At 45.2% G+C, this 25,965-nt stretch overlaps 1 protein-coding gene across 3 annotated transcripts in view; it reads right to left on the reverse strand.

Annotated features, from left to right (window-relative positions):
* ACSBG1 (acyl-CoA synthetase bubblegum family member 1) overlaps positions 1–25,965 on the reverse strand; it is a gene marked incomplete at its 5' end in the record, with an annotated part of 56,271 nt that overhangs the window by 4,355 nt on the left and 25,951 nt on the right. For 2 of the 3 annotated variants that reach the window (XM_081293124.1, XM_081293122.1), the window contains 9 exons: positions 1,220–1,437; positions 2,123–2,353; positions 3,707–3,888; positions 4,644–4,820; positions 5,136–5,285; positions 5,379–5,459; positions 14,589–14,709; positions 15,007–15,095; positions 15,533–15,753. In XM_081293124.1, the coding sequence (XP_081149250.1) occupies positions 1,220–1,437; positions 2,123–2,353; positions 3,707–3,888; positions 4,644–4,820; positions 5,136–5,285; positions 5,379–5,459; positions 14,589–14,709; positions 15,007–15,095; positions 15,533–15,753 (1,470 nt within the window). The remainder of the gene's footprint in view (positions 1–1,219; positions 1,438–2,122; positions 2,354–3,706; positions 3,889–4,643; positions 4,821–5,135; positions 5,286–5,378; positions 5,460–14,588; positions 14,710–15,006; positions 15,096–15,532; positions 15,754–25,965) is intronic. The other variant, XM_081293123.1, reaches the window with a different exon arrangement.

Genomic DNA, 25,965 nt, shown 5'->3' on the forward strand with positions numbered 1-25,965 from the left:
AAAAACCCTAAGCAGGTGAAATATGGAAAGAAACTTTTTAAATCTGATAAAGAATACCTATAAAAATCCACAGCAAACATACTTAATGATAAAATGTTGAGAACTTTCCCTCTGAGGTCAGGACTAAAACAAATAACCACCATCACTTTTTTTTTTCTCCCTTAGTGCTAGGAATCAAACCCAGTGCCTTGTGCATGTGTGCACGCACTCACCACTGAGCTATACCCCCAACTTGACTGTTGCCAATTCTGTTCAACATTCCTCTGGAGAGAGGTGCTAACCTGTGCAATAAGGCAAGAAAAATTCACAAGGGATGAAAGGAAGAAATAAAACTGTTATTATATACAGATGATATAATTGTGTCCATAGAAAATTTAAAGTAAGACACACAGTACTGAACTACTATGTGAACTCATCAAAGTCATTTGATATGAGGCCAACTACCAACAACAAAAAAAATGCATTTCTATTACCTGCAACAATTTCCCCTGTGAAATGGGGCTATGGGATTCCCCTGTCAGTGCTAGGGGAATGACACCCATTTGGGCAACAGGATGGAAACATCTTTCCGTGGAGGAATCTCCAATTTACTTTCCTTTCTCCACAGGATAATTCTTTGAAGTTTAATGTTTTATTTTAAATCTAATATTTGATTTGTGTGTTATTCTCTATCACATCTATGTTTGCATATAAAACTACATAAGATTAATGTCTTGAATGTTCTGAAGGTCTTGCCTTTTTGCTCTCTCTCTTGGGGGAGGGTATTGGAAATTAAATCCAGAGGCGCTGAGCTCCATCCCTAGCTCCTTTTCATTTTTAAAAAAATCTTAATTTTTTTTAAATGTCTCACAAAATTGCTAGGTTGGTCTCAAACTTGCTATCCTCCTGACTCAGCCTCCAGAGTTGCTGGAATTACAGGTGTGTACCACTGCACCTGCCCTTGCCTTGTTTCTCTCAGAAATGTAAATCCAGCTCTACCATTTACCAGCTAGGTGACCTTGGGTAAGTTACTTAACCTCTCTGGATGTCCTCATTAAGGCAGGGTAGTAATAGTCCCTGCCCTAGTGGAGAGTAAAGAGAGTAAAATTATGTCAGGAAATGGGTGGCACGTAATAAGGGCTCAATGCAGGTAGCAGGTATGAATAATGGTGGAAGCAGAATTTCTCCCATACCTCACTGTGGCCTCCAGTGCCCAGCTGCAGCTGCCATGGGGGCTCACCTTTGAGGCGCCCAGTGATGTAGAGGAAGCCATCGGTGTCCAGGCGGCCAGTGTCACCTGTGTGCAGCCAGCCTTCAGAGTCTATGGCCTCACACGTCTTGTCCTCCATGTTCAGGTAGCCCATGAAGATGGTGCGGCCCCACAGGCAGATCTCTCCAATGCCCTCAGTGTCCTCATTCACCAGCTTCACCCTGCAGCCTGGCACCACCTTACCTGAGCTGAGATGGAGAGGTGGGCAGGAGGGGGTCAGAGGATCCCATTAGGGAGCTTCAAGTCCCCAACCTCTCAGTCTTCACTGATGACCAGGTATCCCCTGCCAGGGTTTTGGGGTTTTAATGGGGGACTTAGAGCCGATAGGGCCAGCTAAAGGTTTTTCAATGAATAAATGAATGAAATGCTAATGTTAGAATTTGGAGCGCTGTGATAGGCTGGCCAGGGAGGGAGGAATCGGAGCACAGTAGATAAGCCTTCACACCACTCCCCAGCCCTGACTGCCTTCCTTGCCTACTGGAAGGCTGGCCCTGACCCCTGGCTCCCACCTCAACTGGCACCTGGCCATCAGCTCTCCTGGGACCCCCTCCAATACACCCCATTCTACTGGAGGCAATGGGGGAAGGACCTTCCTTCATCAAGAGAAGACTGTTCAGGGGGTGCTTGAGCTGTTAAGGCTGTTTTCAACCATAGATCCACATGTCATAAAGGAAAAGACCCCACTGCACCAAGGAGGACAAGCAAGGGGCCTGTCCCAACATGATGATGTTGGCTCTTGGAAGCTCCCAGCCCAGGGGCCAGATGTCCAGTGTGGAAAGAAGAGCCAGCTCTTGGGGCACTCAATAGGTAGGCACACATGGGTGTCATCAGGGACATGCAGGCATGCGTACATGTTGCAGCTTGGGACCTCACCTATATAGCCGGTAGTTGTAGGGGCTGGACATGAAGTGGGGGCCTGTGGTCTCACTGAGGCCATAACCCGCATATAAGCGGATGTTGAGGCCCAGGAAGAAGCGCTGTGTCTCTGCAGTCATGGGGGCAGCCCCGTAGAAGTTCTTCTGACACTTGGCAAAGCCCAGTGTCTGACGGACCTTGGCTAGCACCAGGTAATCTGCCAGTCTGGTTGTGAAGGGCTTCAGATCACTGGTGGGAGAGGAAGAATGGTCCATGGAAGAAAGGGAACACACAGTCATGTGAAAGGGTGTGTATTCCATGTGTATATACTGGCACAGCCATTCTGGTTGTATATTCTAATTGTTGATGTCAATGCTGAACCTGTTGTTAAATAATTTGAATATTGGCCCTGCCATATCCTTGTATGCAAATGAAGATGCAAATGCATATAGTTTTGGGCAAATATGCCTTGAGCCAGGAAATCAGATAAGCATGTTCAGCTGTATACAGATACACAGGCAACAATCCAGATGCATGCATATTTGCAACCCTATAACACACACACACAGAGATTTTAAGTCTATATTCACAGACATACAGGTATAATTATACACACAAGTATGATCCTATTTGAGGTCCACAGATATTTGCACGCATATTCACTTCATGTGTATAAATGAAGCTGTAGGTGCATAGATGTGTCCACAATTCTCATGAAACGTGATACTGTTTCATAAACATACTAGTAACAGAAACTATTGCTATTTAAAATTGAAACCTCACTAGATTTATATGGTTACCCATGTAACAGTACTTTGTGAGAATTTAAAAAGCAATCAGAAAGGGTGGGAATGCCAGACACGGTGGTGTACGCCTACAATTCCAGAGACTTGGCAGTCAGGATTGCAAGTTTGAACCCAGCCTGGGAAACTTAGCAAGACCCTGTCTCAAAATAAAAAATTAAAAGAGCCAGGTACTGTGGTGCATGCCTGTAATCCCAAAGGCTTGGGAGGCTGACAGAAGGATTGTGAGTTTAAAGCCAGCCTCAGCAACCTAGTGAGGCCTTGAGCAACTTAGCGAGATCCCATCTCAAAAGAAAAAAAAAAGAAAGGGCCGAGGATGTGACTCAGTGGTAGAGCGTTCAAGCCATAGTCTCTCTCTCTCTCTCTCTCTCTCTCTCTCTCTCTCTCTCACACACACACACACACACACACTCACACACATGGATTGGGGGTTAAAGAGAGGTCTGAGTGGTCGTGTGGGATGCCTGAGAAGGCTGGAAAGGATGAACCTTCATAAGAGTGGGCTCTTCTATCCCCACCTATCGAGGTCAAGGGACCTCAGGAGACTGGTAGGCTGCTGCCAGGAAGGTGGACTTCTCTTTAGAGGGAGACAGTCTTCCCATCCAGAACCCAAGATGCCAACTGTCCCCATAAGGGCTGCAATGAGTAAAGGAGTGCAAATCCCACTTGTTGATGTGGCCTCTGCGCAGGGGTCCTCAGAATTTACAGGCCCCTGGGGCTGGGACGAGCCTATTGGATCTTTGGTGTGTACTAGATTGTGAGCCAGCCCTGCTGGCTCCTATCCCCTGGCCCTCTGTACCTGGTAGGGCAGGTGAGGTTCTGCTCTAAGGTCACCGACATGGCCCACAGCAGCATCTTACGACGGATGAAGCCGGACTGAGCCGCCACCTCCTGGATCTTTTCCATGATCTTCTCCCACACGCGTGGCACACCCATGTGGGAGGTGGGCTCCACTTCCCTCAGTGTGTTCACCAAGCTCCCCTGTTCACAAATTGGAAGAGTCAGGCCTCTTGTTCAGGGCCAGCTGGGTCCTGCATCTGATCAGGTGTGCACACACCACACAGCGCAGCTGCTGCACACACCCACACCCAGCCTGCAGCACAGGCTATTGGCTGTGGCTCAACAGTTGTCCCCTCACGCTCCACTCATAGAAACTTGGTGTCATTTGGGTGCCAGATGGCCAGGTGCTTCAGAAGTACCTTGTTCTCTTTCTGCCCCTGAGGTTGGTGACTCTTTGTTTGTCTAACTTAAATCTAATAACCTCATTCTTCTGAGTAGCAAATGCTTTAGGATTGAACATGGTCCTGAGAACATGTGGCATTGTGTGGGCCACCCAGATGCTGGGTCAGGAAAGCCTGCTGAAGGGTTTCTGGGAAACTTCTCTCATGGTTAAAATAAGGATCCAAAGAATAGTTGTAGTTTATGCAACGGGAATACAGGGAGGGGCTGTGGCCACCTGTGATCATCTCATGATCCTCCTCTGAGGAGGTCTCCTTGATGGTGCTATAGACCCAGCAAACCATTCTGACTCAACTTACTGTAAAGCCATCAGTTTCCCTATTTGTTTGGTCATTTGAATCAGGCTATGCAACTTGCATCTGGGAGAATTCTGCCAGATAAATGCACAAGGAACCAGCAGACCCACAGATGTACACGCAAGGTCCCAGATTGGAGTATGGATCAGGCATGCTCTTGCTCATACACTGGACACCCACATGGCAGAGAGGCAGACTGACCTTCAGGGCATCGGGCTCAGCAAAGCAGACCTGCGCTCCCCACTGGATGCCCGTCCACAAGTCATAGATCTGGGCAGCAATGTGGCTGAGGGGCAGGTAGCTGACCACCACCTCCTGCTGGACTTCCGCTGGCTGGATGTCACCAGCCTGGCTGCCAAATCGTGCTGTCCACGTGATCTGGAGGGCAGGCAGATGGGCCCCAGCAGTGTTCACAGCCAGCTCTGGCAGTGCTCACAACTGTGGCCATGCTGGGGACTTGGAGCTACTTTTTGGGGACCCACTGAGTGGCTACCCTCCCAGGTCATTCTGCAGTTCCTGGAAACAAACCTCCAGGGATAGGCCTCCCCTCACTCTTTCCCCTCCCCATTTCTGTGTTCAGTCTGGACCATAGACCTGTGGGTTCTTACTTATCCCAGCTCCCTGAGCTGAGAACCTCCCCAGAAGTTATTGAGACAGAGCCACCCAAAACACCCATATTGCCATCAGTCCTACATTGTCCTGACTTAGCATCACGCCCTTGGGGTTCCCAGTGGTGCCCGACGTGTACACTAGTACGCAGCACTGGTTGGGCTGCTGAGCATCGATGATGGTGTCCAGGGTCTCTTCAGATATCTCACGCCCCAGCTCCATGAATTCTTCCATCTGTGGCCAGGTGGGGGAGAGCAACCAGTCCAGATCATCTGGGTGGGCCCAGACAGCCCCACCTGTCACCCAGGGGTATACACACTACCCTACCGTATACACATTGGTTATCTTCTTTGGAGGAGATTCTCCGTATATCACTACTGCCTTCAGATGTGGCAAATTTTTCCAGATCTGCATTGACAGGGAAAGCAAACCAGGTTTCAGCAAGAAAAATGTTACTTTCTGAAAAGAAATCCCACTCTCCCACCAGCAACAGTCTGCTTGGCAGGCACTGTGTGACAAAAGTCTCTGGGTTCCCCATCTCTGATCTTTGACCCCAGCAGAACAATTGCCACCCTTTGTCCATAGATTTACATCATGGGAACTTGGAAGCAGTGACAGTGGGGGCAGGCCGGGACAGGGGAAACCACCAAATGATACAGGATCTGGGTGAATACAATGATCTAGCTGCACAACGGAGCACTAGGTAACTACAGGTTAGAGAGGGACAGTGCTAAATACTGGTATAGAGTGGGTTTTTTGAAATATTACTGACAAAGAGAATGTGTACAATAAGCATGTAGCATGCTACCTTTGTATAAGAAAGGAATACAACGCGAACATACATGGATATATGTATATATATATGCAAACACATATTTGCTTATGTTGTCAAAAGGAACCCTGGAGGGTTAAACCCCAAACTAACAGACTATGTATAAGCAGAGAAAGAAACAGTGGTAAGAAGCAGGGGGGCAAGAATTCTTTGAGTGTCTCATAGAATTTTGATTTTGTCATCATGTAAATATTATAATCATTTGAAAAACAAAATTATGGGGCTGGGGATGTGGCTCAAGCGGTAGCGCGCTCGCCTGGCATGCGTGCGGCCTGGGTTCGATCCTCAGCACCACATACAAACAAAGATGTTGTGTCTGCCAAAAACTAAAAAATAAATATTAAAAAAAATTCTCTCTCTCTCTCTCTCTCTCTCTTTAAAAAAATTATGTAAAAGATGGAAACAACAATTCTCTAAGAGTCAAAAAACAATCTGAAAGAAACTAAGACTATAGACCAAGTTGGTGACATAATCATGCATATGCACACATGAGCACATGAGCACAGACACACAGAGAATTACATGAAGGGATTTTAAAACGGTGCACTTTGATTCTTCTTTCTTAGTGGAATGCACTCTAAGGACAAAAGAGAATTCCAAACTTCATTCTGCAGTCTTATTGTTGCGAATAATATCTACATTATTATTTGGAAATTATTTGATATATACCATAGAATTAGGTTGATGTAATTAGGAAGTAGGATCTTTAGGGTCAGATAAAAGAAATGCAAGAATAAATCAAAGAAAGTAAGTTAAAATCCTTCCGTGTAATGTTTGAATCAGAACTATCATTGTGAACTCATGATTTTATATATATATATATAATTAGATCAGAGCTCAGAAAAGTCAAGATGGCCCAAATGTGTGAAACACGACACCAGAAGGGAGAGAACTATGTAGAGAAAGTTCCAGAAATATTTCTAGGGGTCTTCTTGAGCAGTGTTAATAGCCAGCTCTGGTAAGCTGGGTGGGCCCAGACAGCCCCACCTGTCACCCAGGGGTATACACACTACCCTACCGTAGTGTCCTACATTGTCCTGACTCGGCATTGCGCCGAGTCTTATCTACTTGCACAGACATAAGGGGAAAATCCATGAGGCTGGAGGAAGCTAAGGACTCCACAAAAAAGGAGGCACCTAGGAATTCTTCAAGCTTCCATCAACCAGTCATGTGGGACCTCCTGGGGCATTAAGCAGAGACTCAGAAGGGTCATGTCTACTGTGTGAGGCTAAATTAGCCTTGGTAGAGGCTATTTACACCAGTACTATAGTGCCTCAAAATGAAGTTTACAAAAGAGAAAAATTATTTGTAGGACAATATCAAGACATCTCACATCCATGTAATTGGAGTCTCAATTTTTTTTCAAAAAAAATTTTTTAGTTGTAGATGGGCACAATACTTTTATTTTGTTTATTTATTTATTTATTTATTTGCAGTGCCGAGGATCGAACCCAGTGCCTCACACGTGCTAGGCAAGCGCTCTAGCACTGAGCCACAACCCCACCCCCCAAAATATGTTTTAAAATGAAAAAAGTCTGAGAAATTTCTGAGTTGGATTAAAACAATAAATCTACCAATTCTAGAATCCCAAGCAAAATAAACACCAAGAAAACCTATTCCAAGACACAACACAACCAAATTGCTGAAAACTAGTGATTTTAAAAGCTGTCAGAGAAACAGGCACATTCGGTGGAGAGGAACAAAGATAGGAACTCACAGACTTCATACCAGAAACCAAGTAAATGGGAATGAGATCTTTAAAATGCTGAAAGAAAAGAGGAAATCTTGTCAACCTAGAATTCTATACCAGATGAAATTATTTTCTTAAATGAAGAAAAAAATAAACACTTTTCAGACAAAGAGACGCTGAGGATATCTGTTGACATCCAGCCTGGAATGTCAGCAAGGGATGTTGAAGGCAGTTCTTAAGTCAGGAGGAAGACGATATCCAATGAAAGCTTGGATCTGCACAAGGAATGCAGGGTCAGGAATGGCAAAAATGTGGGCGAACGTAAAAGACCCTCTTCTTTTAAAATTTCTTCACCAGATATTCAACTGTTTAAAGCAAGAATAGTACCAATGTATTGGGGTTTACAAGTGATATGGAAGTACTGTGGATGATGATAAAGACAGGTGCTATGGTCTTCTGCATCAGAAGGAGATTGTGTCCAGGACTCCCCAGTATTGGAGGATACCAAAACCCAAGGATGCTCAAGTCCCTTACATAAAATGACATGCTATTGCATGTAACTTTTGCACATCCTCTCACAGACTTTAAATAATTTCTATATGATTTATAATGCCTAATACAATGTAAATGCTATGTAAATAGTTATTATTATTATTGTATTGTTTAGGGAATAATGACAAGGGAAATAGTTTGTTCAAGTTCAGTACTGATGCATTTTCTTTCCAATTTTTCCATATGAGGATGGTTGAACCGCAGATATAGAGGAACAACAACATGCTTTGTAAGTTCCACATTACATGTGAAGTGATGTGATATTTAATAGTAGTAGCTGGGTGCAGTGGCACACTCCTATAATCCCAGTGGCTCGGGGGTGGGGGGTGAAGGCAGGAGGATCATGAGTTCAAAGCCAACCTCAACAGTGCTGAGGTGCTAAGCAACCCTAAACAAAATACAAAATAGGGTTGGGGAAGTGGCTCAGTGGTTGAGTGCCTCTGAGTTCAATCCCTGGTACACCCCTCAAAAAAACAAAAAGATTATACCATGATGGGGGTTGGGGATGTAGCCCAGTGGTTGAGTGTGTGATTAACATGTGTGAGATCCAGGGCTCAATCTCTGGTAAACCTCCCTACCCTAAAAAGAAAACTAGAAAAGAAAAGCATAATGTGATAAATTAAAGATGTGTATTTTCTCAGGAGATTGAGACAGAAGGATCACAAGTTCGATGCCAGGCTAAACAATTTAGCGAGACCATCTCTCAAAATAAAAAATAAAAAGGGTTAGGGATGTAGCTCAGTGATACAGCACCCTAGGTTCAATACCCAGGACTTTAAAAAAAAAAGCAAGCATATTGTAAGGTATACAGCAAACAATGATATAGAGGATAGCTAATAAGTCAATGGAGATAAAATGGAATACTAAAACAAAACGAAAACTCACTACAGAACAGGAAAAGGGAGAAAAGGAAAACAGAACAGGGCTGGGATATTGTAGCTCAGCTGTACAGCATTTACTTAGCATGTGGGAGACGCTGGGTTTGAGCCCCAGGACCTCAAAAGAAAAGATGGAAGGAAAGAAGAGCAAATGGGAGACAGAGGAAATAACCTAGTTATATGCTGCCTACAAGACATAGCTAAGTTAAAAATAAAAGAAATCTAAAAATATATCCATGCAGGGCTGGGGTTGTGGCTCAGCGGTAGAGCACTTGCCTTGCACTTATGAGGTACTGGGTTTGATCCTTAGCACGGGCATAAAAATAAATAAAGACATTGTGTCCATCTACAACTAAAAAATATTTCTAAAATGCATCCATGCAAACATTAATCATAAGAAATCTGGAATGTCCACATGACTTGAGGCAAAGTAGTTTTAGAACTAGAATTATTGTAATGGAGAGGGAAGGGTTAATTCATCAAGGACATAACAATCTAAATATGTGTATGTCTAATAAGCAGAGCTCCAAAATCTGTGAGGTGAAAACTGGTATAACTGAATGACAAAAATACATAAATCCAAAATAACAATAGAAGATTTCAACACTCCCTTTCTCAGGATTTGTTCTTGTGTGTGTTTGTGCTGGATATGGAACGCCACACCTCACATATGCTGAGCAGTCTCTCCACCACTGAGTTACACCTCCAGCACCTTTCTCAGTGTTTGATGGAACAAGCAGGTGAAAAATCCATAGGTATACAGAAGACTTGAATAACATTAGAAACCACAGACCAGCTCAACATAATTAATATTTATAGAATACGAAATAACATATTCTTTCGAACCCTCATGGAACAATCGCCAAGATGGACCATTATTTCTTCTACAACACCTGCTCTGTGCAAACAGTATTTCAGGTACCAAAGAGCCTCAGGAGACAGCAAGTTCTTCTTTTGGAGAATAATTCTGCCTGATGCATTAGCAAATCAAATCACCAGCAAATCAACATTTTCCACCCCTCATGAAATAATTAGTTCAGCCAAAGCAAACCAATGGATGCTAAAAGCATTAGGGAAAGGTTGCTGGGGAATGTCGCAATGAAGGAGCAGGTGATCACCACTTGGGTCCAGATGTTGCTCTGCATCACTGAGCACCTGACATCTGAGTCGCTTGAGGCCCAGCATTATGAAGTACACAGCGCCACCTAGGGGGTGTCCTTGCCAGAAAAATTCTCATCTGAAACACATCTAGCTAGCCCTTAGGAAATACAGAGGTTACAGGAACAAGTTAAAGGACAGCAAGAGAAGACACATCCAGACCGTGAAGCCTTCTGCAAGATGGCTGACCTGGCTTCAGCAGTACCTCTACAGCAGAGGTTCTCACCTCCAGTGTGCTTCAGAACCCCAGAAGGGCTGGCTAAACACAGTAGTCCTAGAATATGTTTAATAGGGCAACAGGGGTGAAATAGAATTTGTTTGACTCTGTCTCATAAAGGAATAATGGGTGAACTATTACTAAGGCTGTAATAATGAATGGTAAAATGAAGTGGAATGTGAAAATTGTGTTTGAGTTGCTTTATCTACAAAAAAATCTACCTCAGATTCATTCTAACCTAGTTCTATTGTAAGCAATAGCTGAGAGATTAGTAATTATGGTTCCCCTCGGAAGGATACTTGTCCTTACAGTAGTATGTAGCCTACAAATTCTGTTGCTATTTATTATGAATAAAGAACAATTCTGGTATGTCATGTTGTTGATTTTCTTTCTTTCTTTTTGGTTTGGGGGGTTGAAAGCCTTTTTTTTTTTTTTTTTTGAGACAGTGTCTACACTAAGTTGCTGAGGCTGGCCTCAAACTTGCAATCCTCCAGCCTCAGCCTCCCAGGTCACTGGGGATTACAGGTGTGTGTCACTGCACCCAGCTGACATTTAATGTTTTAAAATAGGTATAAAAGCCGTAGTAAAAGTCTAAGCCTACATGTAAGAATAAACAGATAAACAATATGGAGGCTCTATTTGCATGTAGATATCAAACAAGTCAGTCATACATTATATCTCAGAAAATGTGGGTGGTAGAAGAAAATGTAGTTATTGCACTGGACTTATAACTATGGCTATAAAAACGCCATAAGAATTTGAATGATGAGGCATACTCCTAGGAAGGAGACACAACTTTATCATGCCAAGATTTTAGATGGGACTGGTAAGTCAGTGAATGAGTGGTTGATAGTTTTGATTAGGGGGTAGGTTTTTTGAATGTTAGTTATTAAAGTTTCTATAGTTGAATAACAATGATGATTTTCATGTCATTAGTCATGGTTAGATTCCATGGAAAATAATGACACATATGTATTTTTATTAAGTATACTTTAAAAATTTTTTTGACGTTGTAGATGGACAGCATGCCTTTATTTTATTTATTTATTTTTACATGGTGCTGAGGATCAAACCCAGTGCCTCACACGTGCTACCTATGGGGTGGTCCTGCCATTGAGCTACAGCCCCAGCCCTTAAGTATACTCCCCCCCCCCCGCAAGATCTTCTTCAAAACCTCACCAATTCATGGTAGGTTGAGTTTAATTATTAGTGCAGGGAGGATTAGTTGTGGGATTGTGTATATTTTGGTGGATCTTTTATAGGATTAATAGTCTCTTAAATTTATTTAAGGGGAATGTAATATTTGGGTATAGTACAGCTATAGCTATGGAAGAGTACCCTGAAACTAGAGGGTCTGATATGATAATTGGAAGTGCTTTGTTGTTGGGATTTTTTTTCCAAAGTTTTCATTTAGCGGATATTTAAAAAATATTTTTTTATTATAGATGGACACAATACCTTTATTTTTATGTGGTGCTGAGGATCGAACCCAGTGCCTCACATGTGCCAGGCAAGTGCTCTACCACTGAGCCACAACCTTAGTCCCCGTGGTTGGGATTTTTAATGGAATTATTAATAATTGTAATTTGTCAAGAAATGGAAATTGTTATTGAATTTAAAAAGTTATAGCTCAGTTGGTAAGTGCTCTTCTAGCATGCACAAGGCCCTGGATTCAATCCCCAGCATCACAAAAACAAACAAACAAATAAATAAAAATTAAAAAAAAAAAAAGAACGTAGGGGCTGGGATTGTGGCTCAGTGGCAGAGCACTCATCTAGCATGTGTGAAACCCTGGGTTCCATCCTCAGTACCACATAAAAATAAATAAATAAAATAAAGACACTGTGTCCAACTACAGCTAAAAATTAAATATATATAAAAAAGAATTTAGAGGATTGGGTTATGTTTGAGGGTGAAGAACTTGGTTTCACTCATGAAGTAGAATCTTCATGGGTGTGGCTGCATTGTACAGTTATGGAAGTTGGGTAATAGTTGTAGCTGGTTGATCTTTGTTATTTTTTTCATTGTGATTAAAATTACTCATTGAAAAGTGTTGAGACTAAGATTATAGAGAGTATAAATGATAAGAAGTAAAATTTAATTAGTCCCTTTTGATTACAGGTGAAGGTGGAAGCTATAATTTGAATGTGGGAGACAGATTTGGGGGTTGTTTTTTCTAGTCAATTAATTAAGTCCAGTATCTAGGAGTGGTGGTAGGTGGTGGATAATTGTTGGAAAGAATCCTAGAAGATTTGAAAATTTAGAGACATTAGAGTAGGGTTTGATTTTAAGATTAAAGGTCAGCAGGTGGAGTTTTATGGCAATGGTAAAACCTAAAGTATTAACTACTAGAACTGTTTATGGTGAGTAGGGTGATATAGGTATAAGTGGGACGGTTATGGGGGTGATGTTACTGAAGCTGCAGATGCCAGCAAAAATGATGCCAATTGTGAGATGCTTAACTGAGTTAATTAATAAAAAGCTATTTTCATTAATACAAACTAATGTTAAAAATGGTGTCCTCGTAGAGGGAAGGAAATGATGCGTGTCCTCTGAACAGCTGTGAGGGAAGCAGCAGTGAGCATGATTGGTAGTGGTCAAGGTTGGTATAGGTGTGTTTGCTGTTGGTGGACTCGGTGATGAAGTCTTTGGAGTAGAAGATGCGAAGAAATTATGTTCCTGTGAGTGGCCAGCCCCACACGGGACCTGGGTGGGGCCTGAAAACTTGTATTTCTGGAAAGTTCCCATGCAATGCTAATTTGGGGACAACACTAGTCCATGGGAAATGAAAGGCAATGCTTTGCTCTTAATTAATAGCCACCTAAGAGACACCCCACATGCAATGTGTGGGCCTGCTTTAGAGGCTGATTCAAATAAATCAACTGTAAAACGATAATCAGTGGGGAGACAGAAAGCAGAACAGTGGTTGCCAGGGGATGGGAGCAGGTGTAATGGGGAGTTTTTGTTTTGGGGGGTTATTTTTTTAATTAAAATTTTAAAACTGACACATGATAATTATACCATGTGCTTTTTGGATACATGTAATCATCGTGTAAGGATCATATCAGGGTACTTCACATAATAATCACCTCAGACATTTAGCATTTCCGGTGGTGAGAACATTTCAAAATCCTCTTTTTTAACTATTTTGAAAGGGAGCTGTTTAATGGGTACAGAGTTTGTTTTGCAAGATGGAAAGACTTTTGGAGATGGACAGTGCCTTCTAAGAGATATTGCCCTGAAGATCTGGATCATAGCCTGAGCCTGTCCTGGGAAGGAATTCTGCTGCCATCTATTTAGGAGTGACTGGCTCCAGACTGTGTTTTTGTTTTTTCTTTCGGATTCGAGGAGACTTCCCACTAAGGATGAGGGAAAGCACCCACCCTGGCCTCTCTGAAAATCCTGTGATCCTGGAAGGTTGGAGACCACCAGACCAGATGGGGAGACTGAGACCCAGGTGACATCTTCAAAATCAGAGCCAAGCCAATAAATCAATCTGAACTCTCCTCTGGAATGCAGGGAGACCTGGCGGACCTCACAGGCTTCTGGGTGCAGCTGGGGCACACAGGCGTCACCAGGCCACTGCAACCCAGAATGGAGCATGTGGGATGGAACCAGTCTCTGGCTGGCTTTAAATGAATTAGGGAGAATTGTCAATGCTCCAGGAAAGATCCAGCTGGCTCAAGAGGTACTTCGAGCTCCTGCCATTGCCCATCACTGGAAGACACTGGGGTGCTTGCTCTGACTTGGTGTCACCCCCACCCTGTAGTAGCTCTCATCCCCATTCCCATTTAGACAGGATTGCTCAAGCTGTCAGAGCCCAGAGCGGCCCTCATACACACATCCTTCCCACCAGCAGAGGGCCCCACTGCCCACCACTCTTGTTCCCCTTCTGGGGAGACCCTGTCCTGAGAAGGGGCAGCTATGGGAGGCAGTGGGCTGCCAGGAGTCCTAGTCTAAGACCTGACCACTCATTTCCTGAGTGACCTAGTCCCTTTAGCTTTGTGGACCTCAATTTCCTGACCTATCAAATGGGTAGGTAACTATTGCTTGCTCCATGCAAGGGTGTAGGTCATGGGAGATCGGAGTTGCTATTGAGGATCAGGGGAGACTCTGGATGGGAGCGGGGAGCATCCTTGGTAGGCTAGAGTAGAGGTCCATGAGAAAAACCAGCCTCTGACCCCATGCCCACTTCCCCGTTCCCCCAAACCTTCAGGATCTTCTCCAGCTGCTTCTGTGTGTCGACCACAATGATGTTGGCGCGGCAGTCACGGGCGATATATTGGCAGGCCTCAGGAGAGCTGGTCGTGTAGATGCCGGTGACAATGCCACTGAAGGAGATCCGGGAGGATTCATATCTGGGCAGGTGCCAAGGGGGCATCCCTTGGCCTTCACTCCCCCATAACTGTAGCCCCCAGCCCTAAAGAGCTCCCATGGCCAGAGCAGCCAGGGTTCCCTTGTCATCTCAGCACAGCTGCCCCTGGCAGAGAGGGGACAAGAGGAAGGTCCCAGGGAGAGAAGGGATGTTGGGAGTGGGAGACCGCTACAAAGAGAAAGTGATCCTTTTTCTACTTTCTGCCTACCACCAACCCACTGGAGACACCACCCACCCCTACCCAGCCACTTACCCTGCAAATACTGTGCCCACTGCCGAGAAGAACCACTCTGGGGAGTTGAAGCCGAGAATGGCCACACTGTGGGCTTGCTCCAAGCCAAGCTCCAGGTCAAAGGCAGACAGTATAGGTCAGCCAGGCAGGGAAGGGGGCCTCACCCCACCTCCCCTGTGCCCTGGGACCCTGCAGGTTTATCCCAGTCATAGATCCCTCTGGGGGATCACGCAACAACCCTTGTGCCCCCTCCCAGGGCTTTCCTAGGGAATCCAGCCCAGCACATGAGGCTTCCCAGGCCTCCTTGAATGTGATATCAAATGTAAAGCTTTATGGAGTTCCTGGTACATGAGGAAGGCTCAATAAATATAAAATCCTCAGTAGAGGTCCCCAGCACAACGTATTCGTTCAATGAATGGGGATGTTTTTTAAGATTATGATTTCTAAGGGCCTCCTTTGGCAGGGAGTCAGGGAGGAGGCCTTTGAGGGCCCAAGCTGGAAGGCAGGTCTGGGGAGAGGAAAGGACATGCTCTGAGGGGCTCCTCACCTTCAGGAAGCCCTTGGCGACTTTGCGGGCAATCAGGTAGTACTGAGAGTAGGAGATGTGCTCCCACTTGCCCTGGCGCTTGAAACCCAGAGCACTGAGGTCCCCATATTTGTCCAGGGCCTCATAAAACATCCGATGCACGGTGTAGGGAAGCTGTGGGCAGCAGGGGTCCAAGCGCAAGCGGACACGCCCATCAGCTCGAGTTGTCCATAGTGCTTCTTCTGCAGGGAAGAGACCACAGCTTGGTCAGGCCCTTTTGGGGTTGTCTCCCTGCCCTACTGGTGCTACAGGAGGAAGTCAGACTCAACCTTCAAAGATGAGCAGAGTTTAGGGATGCAGCAAGGAAGAGGAGAGGGAATGGCTACAGGAGAGCTGGGAGCCCCAGGGATGCTGAACTTCCAGACCTCGTTCACCCCAGCTGGGGTTTGTCTCCCAAGTTTGGGTGGCTGGCTGCGGAGCTTGCACTGTCTGGGAAGAGTAGGACTGTCAGAGCTCCAGGGTTTTCTTGCTTTCTGGGAATGGGTGGGGACAGGTTCAATTGGACAGAAGGTCAGAGCATCAAGGAGAGAGAGCATCCCAAGGACCTTGGGGGTGGTGGACCCAGCAGGTCCTGGTTCCTAACATGTAAAGTCTTCAGTGCTGGAAAGTAAGAGCAGCAGACTGCTCATTCCACCTCTCTTGAGCCCTCTCACCCAGGCTTCCTAGGATGGGCTTGGAGAGGCCCCATTCACAGATGGGTGGCTGCAGCTCAGACAGGTCAGGCACTTGCCCAAGGTCACACACCAAGGAGTGGCAGAGTCAGGACTCCAACACAGGTGTGCCTGATGCTTCAGCCCATATTTGGGACACTTATTGAGGCACCACCCAGCCTTTGTGGCTTTCTTACTCTGTATGGCAGATGGGGACACAGACTGGCAGTTTAGTATGTGAGATTTCAGGCCAGCATCTCACCCTTGAGTCTGTTTCCTCAGGGGAAAGGTGGAGATCCCATTCTCAGAGTCGATTTGATGGTTGAAACAAATAGTGTACATCAAAGAGCCCTGGTATATAGTTGGTGCTCAGTAAATGCACTTTCCTTCTTCCTCCTTTTCCAAGTTCTTCAAATTGTTTGAAAAGGAAGGTTGGGGCTAGGGTTATGGCTCAGTGGTAGAGCGCTCAACTCACAAGTGCAAGGCCCTGGGTTTGATTCTTAGCACCACATCAAAATAAATAAAATAAAGTTAAAAAAAAAAGGAAGGTTGGATGAATGATCTGGACCCTTTGAGCATGACCACAGAGAAAGGAAGGGGCAGGGTTGGCCAGGACAAATGGGGTTGCACTGCTTTCTGCTGGCCAGACCCCCACCAGTTATCCATTTTGGAGGTGGCCCTGAAGCCAGAATTAGACAGGCAGTCAGTATAGATAGGTAAATAGAGTCAGGTCAGATCTAGTTAGGCCAATTTTGAGTGAGTCCTGGGAAGCTGGAGACTGTCCCCTGAGGGATTGAAATATTCTTTCCTTCAGAGCCCTTCCTCCACCCTTATCAAGAATCTCCCCCTGCTCCAACCTGTTGCTAAGGTAACCTGTCCCAGGAATTGCCCCTCCTACAGGGAGCTATTAATTGTTGATTAATGTGTCCTGGGCTGCTCCATTCTGCCCTTCCTCCTTCAGCCCACCTGTTACCTACCCTTTGGCCAGCCCACCCGAGCATTCCTGGGCCAAGTCAAATGCCTAGTCAGTATGCAGGAAGGAGAAAGATAAGGGGAAGAGGGCAGGAGAACAAAGGAAAACTAGGTCTATAAAAAGGCAAAGCACTCTCGCTTTTTGGGATACCAGGATACCAGCTATGGCCCCCTTCTCCCTCCCAGAAGAAGTCTATGTTGTCCCTTTTTAAATAAGCCATGCTTTATATGCTGGCCTCGGCCTGCTTCTCTAATGTTCAAACTTCAGCATGTGAGGAAGCAGAACTCCACAGATAACTGGGGGTATCAGCACCAACAGGGTGCCCTGTCATTGGTCTTTATCCAAGTTAGAGGACTGGATGCCCTCATCCCTTCTCTTTGATACTCTCAGGTTGCATGCAGACTCTGAGGTTGGCAGAAAGAGGTAATATCTGGGGTCAGAAGTAGGACAGACCATTTCTCTTCTTCTGGAGGGCCAAGTGTTGGGGACAAGGGGACATATCCAGATCCAAATAAGAGAAGAGAATATGCCTATGGCTACAATTCCAGATACTCAGGAGGCTAACCCAGGAGGATCACAAGTTCAAGGCAAGTCTCAGCAACTTATCAAGGCCCTAAGCAACTTGTTGAGGCCCTATCTCAATAAAAAGTAAAAAGTGGGCAGGGATTGTGGCTCAGCGGTAGAGCGCTCGCCTAGCAAGGGCAGGACACAGGTTCGATTCTCAGCACCACATAAAAATAAAGGCATTGTGTTGTGTCCATCTACACCTAAAAAATAAGATAAAATAAAAAAGTAAAAAGTGCTGAGATGTAACTCAGTGATAGAGCATCTCTGGGTTCAACAATCTCCAGCTCCAGAGGCGGGGGTGGGGGCAATGTGCCTCTGTATATATGAGGCAGGAAGGTGACAGTCTGTGGGAAATGCAGATTGGGCCAGGGGAGGGCAAAAGAGAGGTCATTCATCAACAGCGCTGTATTGGTAGAAGACATCCTCCACCCGCTACCTGTTTGGGACTGAGTTCCCTGGGCTGGCCACTGCTGGAATCCAGTGCATTTGGGCTGCTGACCCTCCTCCAATCCCTCCTCACACTTCCCCAAATTCTTTTTCTACATCCTGCAACCTCAACCTGGGCAGACCCCATGATCACCTTCAGAGTCTCCAACTCCTGCTTTTTGCTAAAGTCCACGAGAAAGCACAAAGATGGAAGCAGGAAGGACCATGGAGCCAGGGAAACTTGGGTTCCAAACCCTGATTCTGTCACTCCCTGCCATGACCTGACAAGCCATTCTCCTCTTGGCAGCCCTGTAAGCAGGTAGAATGATCTGAGAATGGGAAGGGGTTGGCAGGGAGAAGCTGGAGCCGAGACTTGCCTTGAAGCTGGAGCCCTTATGCCAGTGAAGATGTAAGATGTACAGCTGTGTTGGCAAACAGTTTAGCAGTTTCTCAATGCATTATAGACTTATCACACTCCAGCAATTCCATTCCTGGTATTTACCCAAGAGAAACAAAAACACACATCCCTGCAAAGACTTATATACATATATTCATAGCAGCATTGTCTATAATGTAAACAATATATTGTTTATGTAAACATTGTTTATATATAGTCAAAAAATGTTAACAACCCAATGTCCATAGACTGGTGAATGGAAAACAAAGTGTGCTTTATCTCTATATTGGGATATGATTACACGCTAAAAAGGAACAAAGCTATACTGGCTGCAACATGAATGCAACTCAAAACATGTCCAGTGAAAGAAGCCAGATGCAAAAAACGATGGGTCATATGATTACATTTGAATGAAGTACCCATAAAAGACAGAAGCATATTAGTGGTTGCTTGGGGCTGGGGGTGAGAGTGAGGAGTGACCCCAACACAAGTGCAAGAGACCTTTTGGGGAGAAACATTCTAGAGTTGGATTTTGGTGATGATTGCGCAAGTCTATAAATTTGCTAAAAATCTTTGAATTGCACATTAAAATGGATAAATTTGATGGCATATAAATTACACTTAAATAAAGCTGCTTTAAAAAAAAAAAAAAGGAAGAAGAATGTTTACCTCCCAAACAGTGCAAGGACCCTAGGGAAGGCCCAGGTAGTGTGCATGGAGCCTGTATCCTGTCTTTGCCCCTCTGCCAATTCTTCCTTCCCCAGCACTAAGTCTTCCTGCTGCCCATCCTAGAAAAGGTAATTTCCTTCTGAGGCACTTTTAGAAACTCATGCACCACTGCACTCACCTGCTCCCCAGGGTTGCCAAGACCAGCAGCGGTAAGTTCAAGCCTTATGATCTGGTCCTAAATCCTCCCTCAAGCCAAAATTCTTAACTTGAACATTCATCATCTTTTTTTTTTAATATTTAATTTTTAGTTGTAGTTGGACACAATATCTTTATTTTATTCATTTATTCTTATGTGATGCTGAGAATAGAACCCAGGGCCTCATATGTGCTAAGCGAGCACTCTACCACTGAGCCACAACCCCAGCCCCTCATCATCTTTTTAAAAATTTTTTTAATAAAAATATGATACTTGTTCTAAGAAACATAAAACAATTCAGTAGTCTATGATCTAAAAAGTGATAGGTTCGGGGCTAGGATTGTGGCTCAGCGGTGGAGTGCTCACCTAGCACGGGCAGGACCCAGGTTCGATCCTCAGCACCACATAAAAATAAAGGCATTGTGTTGTGTCTATCTACACCTAAAAAATAAATTAATATTAAATAAATAAATAAATAAAAAGTTATAGGATTGTCTTATACAAATATAAAGCTAGGTTTTATTTTGTTGTTGCTGCAGTTATTATTTTTTAGTTATTTTATAAGTAAAATAAATATATTTTACAATATGTTTATTTAACTTATTTAACTTATATGCATATTTTACATATATATTTATAATATATTATTTTTACTTATAAAATAATTTACTTATAAAACTTACTGGGGGGTGTGCTTGGAGCCTTGGGGCCTCATGCAATTGAGCCACACCCCCAGCTCTGCTCTGTGTGTGTGTGTGTGTGTTTTACTTAAAAAGGGGGGAGTCATACTATTAACATACTAATCAAGGGTAGCAAACTCAAAATGCCTATGAGACGTTTTGGTGGCTACTGTATCAGCACCATAATAAATAATGTATAATAATAAATAATAAATGAATAAAGTGCTCTAGGATTTGCAAGTGAAACCAGAGGCACAGTCTTTATTTTCACAAAGAAACAGGCTCCTTCCTATCTTCCTTGAGATGCACAGCCATCAAGGTCCACATTTTGTTTCTCTGCCTTTGATAGAAACCCTGAACAGCAAGATATTTCTCTATTATGAGAAAAGTTTCAGAGATCTATTGTACAACATGATGGCTGTAATTAATAACAATATGTTATATTTTTGATAATAGCTAAGGATAGATTGTGTTCTTATTACAAAAAAAATCTGTGAAGCAATGCATATATTAACTGGCTCAGTTCAGCCATTCCTCAATGGAACATCCAAATTGTATGTACTTGTGGGGGCCAATATATTTGGAAATATGTATATATCTAATATATATGTATATATTTCCAAATATATTGGCCCCCACAAATACATACAATTTTAATTTGTCAATTAAAAAAGAAATAAAATATTTTAAAAAGGAAAACAAAGCAACAATACAAGAGCGATGATAATTGTACTGACCAGCCTCAGTGTCAAGGAGACAACGGGGATTGGTGGGGACTGAGCACGTAGGAGAGTGTGCGCCCCATCAAAAAGGGATGTTGCTCCACAGATGTAGGAATGGTGCCCAGTAGGAGTGGAGACCAAGAGTTACCAGAAATCTGTGCATTTATATTTTTTAATTATGATTTTATTTGAATACTTAAATATTTTTACAATATTATGTGCACTGAATCAAACATGGCCATTTGCCAAAGTGTCCCTCTTTGGCTTTGGTGACATCCATGTGTCTTTCTCTTCATGTGTGTAGGTTCATTTGGCTGCATAATATGCTATTATTGAAACTTATCAAGAATATCAAGTGCTTTCCTCACCTACTTCCCCATTGAAGGACTTGGTTATTTTCCAGTTTTCAGCCCTTGAGCTAGGCTTTCCAGAGGCTAGATTTTTACGATTGGTATCACTGTATCAGAAGGAAAAATGCTTAAAAATTTGGGGAGAATGGTGCTGGGTGTCTCAACCAGGGCCTCCTGTATGCTAAGCATGAGCTCTACTCCTGAGCTACATCCCGGTGTGTTTAAAAATTTAAGGATGTTTTTGGACATAGTTCTTCATCTAGTCTTCTTCCTCTATTAACTACATGGCTCTGTCTTTTTCCTGTTGTAATCCTGGGGTTTTGTGTGAAGTCATCTCACATTCATCTTAGCCCAGCTGTTTCATGATGGATGTGAGAGCCCTGACCCCTATAAGACCCCAACAAGGCATCAAGGCTCACTGGCCAGCAGCTTGGCTCCGCCTGCTTTGTCGACAGGACCCGTGGAGCCAATAGGACCCGTTGAAGCCCCTAGACCAGCCAGAAGCCGAGACTCTACGGGAAAGGGCCTGCCCTCCCTTTCCTGAGCTCTCCAGGGCAGGTTGCCTCCAAGGGTCCTGATCACCAGCAGCAGCCTGGCCCAGAGAAGAGGCCAGAGGGTCTTTAGAGAAGAAGGAGTTGGTCTCCTTCCATCCCAGTCCCAGTATTTTCCACAAGAAGGATTTAGCAAAGTCACAACTTCTACCAAGCCCCTGCCATTGTCAGGTGGACTTTGTGCCATTTTGTTGTGTGCCCACAACCTCCTGTCACCTCCTAGATAAAGCTGTTGGTCTCAGAGAGACTGAGTACAGGCAGAACTGGGATCCAAACCACACAGTCTGTCGCCCACACAATCTGTCGCCCAAATCCACCCATTCTCATCAGGCCTACTGCCACAGGTGGTGATCTTCATGGTGAACCCCAGCACCCACATTCTCTGGGAAAGGACCATCATGCCTCCTGCCTAAGTCCTGTGCTGGGGTCCAGACAGGGTAACCTTGGGCAGCCATGGTTTCTAGCCACTGGCCTTTTCAACACTCCTGAGGCACCTGGAATGACCTTTCTAATTCAGAGCTGTCCTGCTCAAAAGCCTCCTCAGCTTTCCTTGGCCACAGGGTTACATCCACCATGGCTTCTCAGGCCCTCCCCAAAGCGGTTCACTTGCCTTTCTGGGACTTAACATACCCTCACGGCCAGCCTTCCCAGGTCTCTTTCACTCCCTGCCTTGTGCCTTTGCCTGTGCTCTGACTCTGGCTAGAATGCCCTTCCCTGCATCACATGGTCACTTTCTACAGGGCTGCAGGGTCCACGCCTCCTCACTGAAGACTTTGGTGCCTGAGTCTAACCAAGTGCCGAGTCCTGGTCCAGCTGCCTCTCCTGCCACACTGGAGCTCTCCAGGGCAGGTTGCCTCCAAGGGTCCTGATCACCAGCAGCAGCCTGGCCCAGAGAAGAGGCCAGAGGGTCTTTAGAGAAGAAGGAGTTGGTCTCTTTCCATCCCAGTCCCAGGAGAGCTGGGCCAAATGACTGTGTATCATCTTTCTCTGCCTCACCCTTGTCCCTGAGGATGGCCTGGTCATGAGGCAAAACATTTTGCTGTCCAGGTACAGCGAGTGACACCTGCAGAGCAGGTGCACATGCCAGTATATGCCAGGCTGAATCGCCATCCTGTTGGACCAGGTGAGGCCCTAGCTGTTCATTGTCCCTCTGACCTGAATCCACGACAACTCACCGGCCTCTCAGTTTCTGGTGTCAGCTGCTGAACCTGCCCTTGGACTTGAGAACTGAAGGAAGGGAGGATAAACAAATCCCCCATCCTCCCTGATTCTCATGTCCATGCATTCCCATCTCTGAGCCTATGCTCAGTGTCCACTTCAACCTCCAACTCTGTGGATGAAGAAGAAATCTCTGGAGAATGAGTTAGAAAGCCCCAGCTCAAGCATTAGCTTGTGCCAAATGTAAGAAAGAGCAATCTGAAGGGTCCCTTGACTCTGACTCTGACTCTCACATGTGCTGAGCCTTGGATAGTGGCTCTGCTATCCAACTACACGAGTGAATTCAGGGCTCCAAGCCCTGGCCACAGGTCTATGAAGTTGCTGTGCAGGAATGCAGACCAGCAGGAGTGTTGTGTAGGTGGTGAGTGACACAATCAGAGCCTCTCTCATACAGAGTTTGGAAGTGACTTGCAGATATCAGAAGGGACAAGCTTAGATAAAGAGGTGGTAGAAATCAGAGCATAGTGTGTGGAGTGGAGAGAAGCAGAGGGTAGCAACGATGCAGAGAGGAACCATGTTGCTCCAGCAGGCAACCATGGAGGCCTACATCTTTCCACTCCCACTAGTCTCTTTCTGAGCCTCTTTTCTTCCCTACCTGTCCTCTTGATAACTCCCATTTCCTGAAGCCACCTGAACCCACTTACCAACCTCCCTACCTCCCAAGGATTCTCCTGAAGGAAATGACCTGAAGCAATAAAGATATAGCCAGGCAAATAGGCAGTCCCCATGCATGGTGGGACCTAAATTGATACCCCTTTCCCAGGGATTATTGGCAATGAATATCAAAGGGCTTGAAAAAGGACTGTCCTTGGAACCAGGAACCACACTTTTAAGAAGTTATGCAAGGGAGACAACCAGAGTCAAGTACCCTAAGAATGTTGGGATAGGCATCTTTACAGCCCCAGTGCCTAAGAGGAGACTGGTAAAATTTATTATGGTAGGGCCATAGCATGGATTTCCATGGAGCCAGTAAAATAAGATGTTAAAAAAAATACTTGATGATACTAAGAAAGGTTCACAGTACAGCATCAAGGTAAAAAAGAAGCAAACAGCATATAATGTGTGTAGATGAAAGTGAAAATATTTGCATCAACATAGTGTGGCTAAGAGGCTTAGCCTATTGTAGGGCCCAAGATTTGGCTCTCTAGCCTTTCTTACTAGACTTGGCCTCTGGTGTAAGCATTAGACTTGCAAAAGGTGTTAGCCAAAAACACAAATAAAATAAAGCATGTGATATTTCTACCCCCTCTGGAGTACAGCCTGAGCCCTCAGGAGATGGGTCATCCTTGAGAAGTGAGGGCAGGGAGTATATAGTACATGGAGATGGTGCTTTCACAGATAAGGAAACTGAGTCAGGGGATGCATGGATGGCCAACATCACAGCAAATTAGGGGGAGGGTTGGGACAAGATCTAGATTGGTCCTGGAAACTGCCTTGTGTCCAGTGATTGGGGGGAGGGGGAGAAACTGGGCAGTGAATGTGGTATAGCTATGGGCTATGGTAGGTGGCTCAGAATCAAGCAAGAGGAAGGCATCATCCGCCGGCCCAGGTCTGCTGTGGGCACCTCTCTTGGCCATCTATCTAGGGGTGAGTGATCTTCTAGGGCAGGAGAGACTTAAGAAATCAGGTTGGGTTGTCAGTGTTTGAAGGACCCCCCATCTCCCCCATCAAAGTTCAATAGGGGCATAACCATCATCTTTGTCCCATGTCCAAACTAAGATCACTGCTGCAGTCATAGCCAAGAACACCACCAGGACCAAGTCGAGATCTCTAGCACCCAGCAAGGCTCCCATAATGCAACCAGAGCTGACTTCAAAAAGCAACCCAAACTGGGTGCGTGGCGCATGCTTGTAATCCCAGCTGCTTGGGAGGCTGAGCAGAAGAATCACGAATTCAAAGTCAGCCTCAGCAAGAGCAAGGCGTAAACAACTCAGTGAGACCCTGTCTCTAAATAAAATACAAAATAGGACTGGGGATGTGACTCAGTGGTTGAGTGTTCCTGAGTTCAATCCCTGGTACCCCAAAAACAAACAAAAACAAAACAAACAAACGAACACCAAAATCAGATCTAAAATGCAGCCAGGAACCTAGCTAGCCCATAGCCTGTGCCAACCACCAAGCCCCGGCACACAGCTCAGGCACCCACCTCACCCACCAAGACCAGGTGTCTGAGGGCTTCTGGTGGTCTTCCCCCAAGCCCAGGCTATATTTCTGCCACCTTCCTCTTCCTCCTGCTCTCTCTTGTGTTGACCACTTGACTTGACTGGACCCTAGCCTTTTTTTTTTTTAATCATTCTGCCCACTATGCTGGGAACAGCTAGGCAGGCAGAGATCTGGGTTCTCTGGGATTCTGAAGGGAGGCATCTGCACAGCAGAAGAAATTACTCAATTTGCTGGGAAGGAGAAAAACACCAGCTCAGAGAGAGGGAAGCCAGTAGGGGGCTGGGGGTGGGGTGGTGTTTTCTGTAGTGTATTGTGCAGATGGAGGGATAGAACAAGGTGGCACTCTGGCCACGCACTGATCTCTCTCCAAGAGTGCTCTCTCAAGGCACCAGACGCTGCAGCCCCTCCTCCAGTGGCTAGGAGGGCCTCTCTCCACACAGGAACTCTGGCACCGGCACGGCCCCATGCCAAGCAGTCTTGGGAATATAGAAGATGAAGAAGTCACACTGACCTTAGGATATGACGAAAGGTAGGGATAAGCCTGGCACAGAACAAACTGTCCGGACTTTGGCAATGTGGTACAGAATGTACTGACCGAATGGCTGCTGATTTTGTTCTGTGCTTGGTGGGAGAAGACCTTGCAGCTGTCAGCCACTCCCCAGCCTTCTCGCTGAAGGGTCAAGAGCTCTGAGTTTGGGCCACTACAGTTACAGTTAGCCTGAGCAGACAGATCCTTGCCATCCCGGGGCCTCTCTCCTCATCTGAATTACAGTGAGGATAGACAAAATAATCTCTACAAGCCCCTCCAGGTCACTGTTCTAGGTTTGATGGC

The sequence above is a fragment of the Spermophilus citellus genome (assembly GCF_964194105.1).
Source record: "Spermophilus citellus genome assembly, chromosome: 4".
NCBI lineage: Eukaryota > Metazoa > Chordata > Mammalia > Rodentia > Sciuridae > Spermophilus > Spermophilus citellus.